Genomic DNA, 10553 nt, shown 5'->3' with positions numbered 1-10553 from the left:
TGAGCAGATAGAGAGAATGGATAGAGGAAGAGATGAATTGAATGGACTCAAACACACGATTTGAATGGAGAAATGAAACATATGAATTGAATGGACATGCACGAATTGAAATAAAACACATGGATGTGCCCTCACAAATGTGTCATTTAGATTTTCTATATTGTCTATTAATTTTTCTTGTAATAGAAACATACAATATCACGATTTCAAATAAATTTCAACCCTCCATTTTAGACAACAATAAATTTCAACCCTTCACTTATTTTTTAAAATAAATTTAAAATTCTAAAAGACCAATTCTAAAATAGACTACATCTATCAGCATAACTATTATCATTTAATTTTTTTATACATATTATATTTAAAAAATAAAATAAAATTATAATATAAGCCATTCAATTGAAAAAACTTATTTATTTTATTTTTAAAATTAAATCAACATTCTATTTGATTATTATTTATAATTATTTATTTTATTTTTATTTTTTATAAATAATATAACTTAAATAAAATTTAATATATTTAAAGTTTTAAGTAACACCCGCTGCAACATCTCTTCTATAGTAATCCCTTCTCACCACACTATACGCTTACATTTAAAAAAACAATAAAATAAATATTTTTACTCTTTGATTAATTCCTCTTTTTTTCAATTCACTATTGGCCTCGCCATATGGGTATAACGAACCCTTGTCAACGGATATGAAATAATTCTTGTCTCACGCCCATACATGGACATCGCATTTGCCGGATTGAGTTCTACCCTACAAAGCCAGAGTCTATATATAGAGAGAGTATACTACTCTCTATTGTCAATATCAACTCTTTGAATTCCCGATTCTTCTCTCTGCCCCACTCAATTGAATTCAAAAACACAACATTGCAGAGGAGCGGAGGAGCGGGGAGGACCAGAAGATCATAATTATAACAGAAACACCAGAATGAAGATGGGAACTGAGAGGGGAGCTGACATGAATGGTGAACTGTCCAGCGAGCTCAACAACCATTGCAATGCGCAAATCTATTCCATGATTGGACCGTCGCCTTCCGAAGTCTCTGTGCTTACATTCCAGCTGGAATTAGCGCACCGATCCATCAGAAAATTGGAGGAACAGGTTTACAGTTTGCAGCAACAACTAAGTGAGAAAGATGATCAGCTGAAGCTCACCACCGAAAAGCACGCAAAAGCCAGGGTGAGTTTCTCATGGTTTTAAAGTCTGCGGCTCTTTTTGTTATGGAATGCAATTGTTTATATATTTAGGGCACTCACAGAATGTCAAAACTTGGTTGTTCGCCAATATTTATAGTTTTCCATTAATGAGGCGATTTCTCATTCTGCATGCTTTTTCCCATTTTCATTCGAGTTCAACGAGTGGTAAGGGTTTTCAGTAAAGTGTTAAATTTTTTTGGCTTTCCATTAGTTTAAGACAAGGCTGCATGAGTATTCTGAGCCTCTTGATTGGCGGTATTGTTGGGGCTGAATAGTTTGCTTTTTCGGCGTAGGAATGTGGCTCCAAAGGTTTTAAGCCCCAGTTCAAAGGGGTTTACTGGTGTTTGCCTAACCTAGATGGAACTGGATTCACATGAGTAATACGTGAGAATTAGCGTATGGCTAAGTAGTTTCTTGACCTGGGAGGCCTGCACCCGCACTCACCTACCCTGCTTTCAAATGAATAATGAATGAGAATTAGCATGTATCTAAGTGGTCTCCTGAACTGGGAGACCCGCGCTCACTAATTCTCTCTCTCTCTATATATATATGACGCACTTCATGCACTCTGTACACCCAGATTTCAAAACAGACTCAGTTGCTCACCCATTCTTGCATGCACTTTACCATGCACATGCACCGTAGTTATCAAGTTTGAGTTCGAATTTGAATATGGATGTGGTACTATACAGGGCAAAACAATTGTAGTGGAAAAAACGAATATGGGCAAGATTCGGAAGTATGCATGTACCAAATAACTTTTGCGCTAAACTAACCATATTGATGGAAATAATAACTGAAAAATACACCAGATATTAGTGTTTTCAAACGAAAACAGGGCTAACTTCTGCGACTCCGTTCCACTTCATTCTGATTAAAAGTAACCCTAATCGTAGCTGAAAATTACTCAACCTAGAACACTTCTCTTACATGTTCGCCCAAAACCTCAAGAGTAAAGTCTTTCTAGAATGTAATGCAGAATTTTCAAAATCCTAACTGAATGTATTTTAATTTACTGACCGTACCAAACACGATTGGCATTACTCTGATGCTGACAATAAAGCATTCAGAAACCCTAACTAAAGCAATTTCTCATAAAGCCTGGCTGAAACATATAATGCCATTTCCATTTTAAATGAAAGAAATGAGTTCTAGGTCTCAGAGTTCAAAAAGTGGTTTTGTGAAACTTTCCTCCAATCCAATGACATGGGCTTTTGCAGTGCTAGACAGGTATTTTAGCTTTAAGTTGTGACCAGCATAGTTCAACTTCAAACTCCAAATTGCAATGATTAGTCTCCTTCAGTCTTCAGTGTTCACTTCAAATTGGAGATTTTCCTTTTGGTGGCTTCAAACTCTTTACTTTAGTTTTTAGGTTGCTGAAGAAGACAAAAATTAGGTGAATTCTTGAAATTTGGATTCAGTTCGGTCAAAATTTGTTGACAGTACCATCCAAACTGAAGTGAGCTGAATTATTTGGCCAAACCAAATATTTTCTGATTTTAATTTTTTGTTTCTTCGGTTTGGCTGAAATTGTTTACTATGACCTATGTGTTCTAGCTACTGGTATATGGAATGTAATTATACTCATTTTATTCACAGAAGAACATGGCACAACTTACAAGATGGTTTTAATTTTGATTATTTTCTAGGAAAAAAATTCTAATTCTAATTTTCTGATGTTCAGCTCATTGAAGAAAACTTGAATGAATATTCTTACCCCAAAACTTAAGCAAGGACATTATGCCCTTTGTTTATATTCTGCTATAATAATTACAAAAAGGGATTTTAAACCTACAATACATCACCAAAGAACTTGTATCCCATGGATCAGCTCAGAAACTAAATAAAACAACAGTACTGAGGAAATAACATAGAGGACAACCAGTGCTCCAGCTTCTTTTTCATCAATCTCCCACCTACCCTCTGTTACATCCAGTGCTCTTTTAGACAGAATATTTGCTTCCATGTTGAGCTACCAAAAATATGTGCATAAGAGATGGCCAAAAAAGTGTATTCTAGAGACTTGACTTGGTTGAAGAAAGGTCTCAAAATGGAATTCTGCTTACCTATCAATCCAGTTGTCAAATCCATGTCCAATTCTGATCCCCCCATTGCCTGAATTTGAGTGATACCATGTTCAACACCCCGTCTTAATAAAATTGTCAGGGCTTTCCCTTCTGCCAGATTATTGGTGCCCTCCCCTTGTCTGGCATGAAAGGAGATTGTCAGGGCTTTCTCTTCTGCCAGATTATTGGTGCCCTACCCTTGTCTGGCATGAAAGGAGATTTGCGAGAATCAGAGAAGTAAATCACTCTTCCAGCACTGCATCGTCTAGGACTGCCTCACATGCACCATCAAATAGAGCCCATGGCTGGGATTTGTCCATCTCCAGGTTACCGACACATCTTGACTTTTTTTTTTTTTTAATCTTTGGAGAAAGTTTAATTCCTTCACATAAAAATTTGATAACAGATTTGAAAAGGAGCAGTCTACTTATCTTAAAAAATGCTTGCATCCCTTGCCATCCAGATTGCTCAGGATACCATTAAGGGGTATGGCTTTAAAGATTATATTCTTTGAGAGCTTGATCACTAAATGATTTCTTTATATATCCCAACAGAGATTTCTCATTCCACATGCCCTGCCCCCCAGTCAGAATAGAATACTAAACCTATTTAGTAAATGCACAATGAACCAGTAAATACTCTATGTCTCCACCATTCATTTTACACAAGCTACAAACACCAACCTCTTGCCTGGCCCTTTTCTGAAGAACATCCCAGGTCAATGGTTTCTTTGCTATGGATAACCACCTGAAGATTATGGTCAAAATATAAGGGCTTGGAATCAACTAAATCTTTCTGTGTTATTGGGGCATATGAGATTGATTTAACTGAAGCCTGATTCATTCTTCAAAGCGCAATGGGTCCAAATATTTTTGAGAGGTAACATTGTGCTAAAATCCCTTGCTATTTATAAGCATCCAGAGATAACATTGTGTATATTATTTCAACCCCAGCCACCTGCTGCCTTTGGCTTGGTTATTCTCTTCCATTTAACCAGTGCCATTCCATATTTTTCCTTTCTGCCTTTCCCTAAGAAATTCAAACACCTTTTTTATTTTTTTGAGCTATCTACCTGAATGTATGTCACCATTGAATGCCAATACACAGTGATAGCTTTGAGAACATACTTGACAAGTATTGGCCTCCCACTAATGGACGGCCTCATATGCAGCATATGGTTACCCTTTTTACAACCTTCTGGTCTAACTAGATAATCATGGAAATCAGAACATTCAACTGGAGCATAAAACCAAGGTATTTGAAGCCTTTATTAAACTCAGAACTTTGGATAGAAAAATTCTGACTTATCTATCTTCTTGACTTTATTGTACCCTATCAAAGGAGATTGAAGATTTGGAGCATCGATTTTCATCTTGGTATCTTTATAGTACATATCCAATATTTCTTAAATTTTAAGGTTTTTCTCAGGGTTTCCATTCCCAAATAGAAAAACATCATATATACAAATAAAATGAGCCAAGCTAAGAGCCTCCCAATCTTGATACCTTTAATAATTCCATTCTTATAACATTTACCAACTTACTCGAGGTTTCTGCTAGCTCCATAAATTTCCTAGTAGGCTGGAAAAAATCTAGAGGCAGATCCAATGAGCATGGCCAACAAGGAAGTCAAATTGAGACATCCCATTCTCCAGTTTACAAAGGGCACACTGCATCCATTGTGGATGCAAATTAAATGAATATACAACCAGCTTACCCTATTACAAGCTTTTGAAAGGTTGAGCTTAATCACCATAGCTTGTAGATTATTAAACTGACTGAGTGAATGGCTTCTTGGGCTATCCCAATGGTGTCGTGAATTTTTGTTCATTTCTTAGGAAATGAAACTGCTTCTCTGAAATAGTGTTAGAGATGGTGTCATGGATTTTTGTTCATTTCTTAGAAAACAAAACTGCTTCTCTGAAATAGTGTTAGAGATGACTATGTCAATCTTTTGATGATGATCTTTGAGATGATTATAAAGAGGGCATTATAGAAGCCCAAGTAAAAATCAATACACCAACCATTAGGGCCAAGGCTCTTGTCCTTTTCGAAGGACTCTATCACTTAGTCTTGGTTATTGCAGACATTAACTCATTGGTGTCTTCACCTATGAACCTTAGGAAGTAAGAGGCTAGTTTAAAATTAACAATCTCTATTTTCTTTTTGAAGCTTTTGATAAATGTTTTTGAAATGGGAGATCCCTAGGTCTGCAATCAACCTTCATCTTCTAATTGTTCTCCCATCTTCCTCCATTTCCCATATGGTATTGATGTTTTAACTATGGAAAAACTGTGCTTTCCCATTGCAGTTCCCTTTTATTGTCCTCAGATTGCTTGAGTTGCACCTTTTCTTCATTAGAGAATACCCCTCTGTCATTTTGTCCATACAATGGAGTAATTTTCACTTTTTAACAATTAAGTTTTCCTTCGAGGACCTGTATTTAGCTCATGATAAAGTTTCTCTTTTGACTCTTTTAATTCTACAAACAGAACATTGCTGACTGCTTTACAGTAGGAGAAATAAGTTTCCATTCTTCCTTCACAGTTTTTACAAATTCATCACCTTCACACCAAATGGGATTGAATTTGAATGGTCCATGTAGTTATTTTCATCCTTGAAGAAAGATCGGAGAATGGTTTGAAAAATCAGCTAATAGCTTTTCATATACCAATGATATATCTGGTGTTTTTGAGATCCCTTCACTGCTCATCCTTAGATTTCTCCAAGTTGGTACAAGATTTATAGGCTCCATATGACACAACCCATAATCCACTATCATGGTGCCTGTGGGAATCAGAGTCATCTAGCAACTGTAGGAAAGAGTTCCACCCTGTTATAATGCCCTTGGACTTACCAATTTAATCTACACCTACAAACTGCCATTTAAAAAAAAACAAGGTATGGTTTGTGAAGCTTGTATAGATGCTTCAGTGCTAACTTTTTTGAGAGCAGCCCTCCCTTTAATTTTGCGGAGAGAATTAACATTACTTACCCCATGCCATGGCCTTCCTTACTCTGAGGACCACCAAAGTTGATTGGTCTTTACTGCTCTAATTTTTAAATGATACCTGGAAGAGTTTAACCCAGATCACCTGCCACCTGTCCAATGCATGATTCTTCTGCCCAGGATTTTGAAGATTTTAAATGATACCTGGAAGATTTTTTGGACTTGGATTTGGCCTCTACCTGCTTCGAGGTTAGGGAGGTATGGTCTTCAATTCCATAAAGGGATAGAAGGAAAAGGGAGCAATGTTACTGGAGGAACAACAAGGGTTTGCAGAACTTTGTCTTCTATAAGCCCTTCTTTAGAGTTGATCTTCACATCTGCCTTTGGCCAGAAACCCTCAGGAGTCGTGTAGCTCCCAGGGAAGAGGAATTTAACTGAGAGGCTCGGTTCTGAACCCTGTATTCATCTAAAGAAACAGGGGTTCCCAAATACACCTCAACAAATTTTGCCCACGATTCACATTAATGGGCAGAACAGGAAATGGCAAGGGAGGGGGGAACAATGCCCTTTTCACCTTGAATTCAGGAGAAAAGCCTGGTGGAAGCTTGCAACTTACAATTCATCCTCATCTCAAAAATTTGCTTCCAGAGAATTGGCCTTGGAGGCATGGATATAAACAGATTGAGAGAGATCCCTTTTGGAGGAGATCATGGATGGAATTGAATCTTCCTTTCCAATAGCATATAGCCACATCCTTGAAACCACCATCTTTACCAGAGCCTTCAGGGGCTGACTCCTGTAAGCTATTCTTATTTTCTGGTGATGAAGCCCTCTTCTTGCTATAGTGCAGGTTGGGCTTTCTGAATGGCAAGAGCTGCATTGAAAGGGAACACTCACGTAGTCCAATATCTGTGATAATTACCAATTGTTTGCCTCAATTTCCCCTTGGTATGCCAGCCCTAATCCTAGATCTATCTCAACTAGAATTTAAGCCATTGAAACCATCGAGATACCAGAATTCTGATCAAGCCCAATAAAATCCTAATACTATTTCCAATGTATTATAACATAGTTTCATTCTAAATCTCCAGAGGTTATGCAGGCAGTGTAATCCAAAATGGATGTCCATTGACCCTTTTAGTTTTTGGTTTGAAACAAAGGATCCATTTTTTGAGATCTAGCATTGATGACCCTCAAAACCATCATCCCTTCCTAGTTTTCTCTGCATCTCATCTATTCCTTATGACAAAAGCCAGCCATCCCTGGGACATAATATGAAAAGAGGTTAAATATCCCTAGGACCATTAAATTGACTCATACATTGACAAGCTTCTCATACTATAGGGTTTTGAATAACCCACAAGCTCCTCAACACACACAACCTTCCTTACACCCTCACCAACAGGGTCTTCCACCTGCATTCCTTCAGCAGAGAGATGATCAACTGGAACCCCTGTCCCTTGTTGAAAGAATAAATTTGTTTCCACCACCACACTTTGTCTCACCATCAATGAATACCAGGCCAACATTGCCTGGACAAGGGAGGGAAAAGATCTGACTGAGGGATACACCAGGGATTGCGCTTTCCTTACCATGCTTCATTCATGCCTGTTGTACCCAGAGGACCTGATCCTCCTTTTCTCTGCCAACTCTGACACGGGCAGTACTAAAAGGCTTGGGGTATCCATATCCTAAGGTTGTCAGCTCCCAAACAAAAGAAAGTTGGATACCATTGATAGGGTTGACAAAATCCCAAGGTAGATTTTTCTTTGGAAAATCATAACCACCTGGAATGCTATCGGAGAACTGATTTTGGGTTCTGAAAATCAACCAGGTCAGAAGATGAAAGTGGAAGATTACTTTTGCCTAGACCTGATGATTTGCTTGTGAGAGCAAAAATTAGAACCTTTAATCATATGTGAAGGATCCTTGCCATAGTCCACTAGACCAACTTCCACCATCTCTCCTAACTCGGAATGTTTTTAATATTGATACTTTTCATTTAGTTTGAATTCTATGTAGGAATGTTTGCTAATGTATTTGGGATTAGTGTGTTTGGCTTTTCCAATACAGTGATTCCTTTTATTGTTGGTCCTCTCATTTTTTTTTGCATTTGAGTGAAATGGGCACTTTAAGGTTGCTACAAAATTATAGTTCTCTGTAATAGATGGAAGGTGCTACAACATTCTACTGCCCTGTTTGAAAATTTCTTGCATAAAATGTTTCCAGCATCAATTTTTGGTCATTGTGATGATCATTTTGGTTGTTTGGAGATGATGGTAGGATGAGGCTACACGGAATGCATTTGTATTGAAGAAACATATAGCAATATGTGAAGAGTTAAGAAATGAATGTGACCGATTTCGGCGTGAGAGAGATGCATTTGAAGAGCAAATCGTAGAGGCTCATGATAAAAGGGAATTGGCAGAGAAGCGAGCCACTGAAGCTGAAATACGTGAAAGAGTAGTACAGCGTCGCTTAGAAAAAGCCTTGCAAGTATCTTCAATGGCCAATCTTGATGTATGCTCTTTTTCTATGCCTTAATCAAAGATACATTTTCAATACAATCTTTCTTTCTGGTAGGGTTAGCATGTATTTAATGGAACTAGCTTTTTTACTGGCAACAGAGAAAACGGAATGGTTATTTGGAAGAAATGCTTCCAAACTGCATTAGCAATGAACGTGTAGCTTTGCGTAGTAAGCCGCAGACACAAAGGTACAGTATATTTACTCAAGTGTGGTTTTATGTTGAAGGTGCAGGTGGACTGGATATAATAGCTGATAGATATAATTTTGCAGTAGTTATTAGCAGGTTGCAAATGACTTAGTGATTACGTGTATACCAATCCTATGTAGTCATACACACATTACCCATAACATAGGCCCTATCTTAGATTAGATACTGGACTGTACAGCAAAAATATCAATTTGTGTAGAGTGTTGTGGATCTACAAATTCTGTTTTCAACATGATTTTAATTTTTTAGTCTGCATACTCTTGAATTGCAGGGTTATGAAAAAAAAAATTGCTGCTCCTTTAGCTCCTGTGGCCTCAAGTGGTTTGATTCCTGAGGGAAAGCTAGAGGATGAGCGTCCTGTCCAGGTATGATTGGGATGATAACAATGCTTTTGAAGCCACATATTGTGAAAACTTGTCATGGTTCTTACTTACAATTCGGTGATGACCCTGTTTTCAGCCAACTCCCAAAAAGAAAGTCAAGTCTGAAGGGCTTAATTTGTGCAATGAGTCACCGATTGATCGCAGAAAACTGTCTGCCTGCCATAATGATAGTAATTTTCATTCAGGCCAAGTTCTTGACAATTCTGGAAAATATAAGGTGTGTTATTGAATTTCTTAAGTCTGCTTGCACTTGTTTATCTATAACGCTCTGCAAAATTTCTACTTCTACTTTTGCTATTGTCTTTGTCATCTCTTTCAATTATCTTATCTGGAATGATACTACAGATCGAGGAAAAGCTCTCTGCCAATGACATGAGTAGCATGCAAGAAAAATTGGAACCCTCTGTCAGCGGAATCCAGAACTAGTCCATCTGAAGCACATATTTTTTGTTTTGTTCCACTTTTATAATTATCAAATCACTTTTCTCGAATGGATTTCTTCAATGAATGGTTTACATGTAAGGATGGTGAGCAGTTGAAGATGACACAGAAGGTTTGCCAACAATACCTTTTTGAATTGGAGAGAGGTAAACTTCTCTGAAAGAAGTTGGCACCAGAAAGTTTGTTTTTTAGATGATATTGATAGGTTTGGCTTCGTTTTTGTTCCTTTTCTCTTTAGACTGATTCAGCTTTTCATGTGAAGACAGCGCTGGTTATATACTACCTTGCCTGATTATTTGACAGGGTGACATTTCATATGAAAAGGGTAACCAGTTTAGATGACTGATTGAGGAAATTTTTATCTCCTTGTGACTCTATGGAACCCCTAGGCATTCCAAAAACATGTACCTAATTTTTTGGGTGAATTTTCAATGTCGCAACATTTTTCAATGTAAGGGTTTTAGCTGTTGAAAATTGAAATCCGAGATAGGGTGTCCTGGGATAAAATCTTAAAATGTTGAAGGTGCAGATGTAAATTGAACAGGGCTTAAAGTCCTGGCTAAACTTATCAAATTATAGGTAAACTCATTTTAAAATTAAATGATCAAAATTTGTAAGTTATGTGATAAGTTTTGGCCATTGATTTGTGGTTTCTCTTGGTGTTTTTTATATGTAAGTACACATGTTCTGAATGGCAATGTACACTGCATGTGAAAATTTGTGTGGCACCTTTCGTTCTAATTTGAATGCTATTTTATGTGATAAGT

The 10553-nt window shown here is 37.3% G+C and overlaps 1 protein-coding gene across 5 annotated transcripts; it reads left to right on the top strand.

The window, feature by feature from the left end:
• The first annotated feature begins 716 nt into the window (after positions 1 to 716).
• LOC149186719 (uncharacterized) lies at positions 717 to 10273 on the top strand. Of its 5 annotated transcripts, none has more exons than XR_016255713.1 (7): positions 717 to 1193; positions 8509 to 8745; positions 8853 to 8941; positions 9234 to 9327; positions 9422 to 9562; positions 9691 to 9898; positions 10053 to 10273. XR_016255713.1 is itself a non-coding variant. In XM_089411097.1 (6 exons), exons 1-6 carry the CDS (start codon positions 942 to 944, stop codon positions 9769 to 9771), a joined length of 894 nt encoding a protein of 297 aa, XP_089267223.1. In that variant the 5' UTR covers positions 717 to 941; the 3' UTR covers positions 9772 to 10273. The 5 variants fall into 5 exon arrangements, 1 of the variants encoding a protein (XP_089267223.1); XR_016255712.1 differs by having other exon boundaries at positions 10049 to 10273; XR_016255711.1 differs by having other exon boundaries at positions 9691 to 9932.
• The last annotated feature ends 280 nt before the right edge of the window (positions 10274 to 10553 follow it).

This window comes from Pinus tabuliformis, chromosome 3_1 (genome assembly GCF_031772625.1).
Source record: "Pinus tabuliformis cultivar Carrire ecotype Pingquan chromosome 3_1, CPIR1, whole genome shotgun sequence".
Taxonomy (NCBI): Eukaryota; Viridiplantae; Streptophyta; class Pinopsida; order Pinales; family Pinaceae; genus Pinus; species Pinus tabuliformis.
The sequence above is the reverse complement of the archived record's forward strand: the minus strand, read 5'-3'. Positions and strand labels throughout refer to the sequence as shown.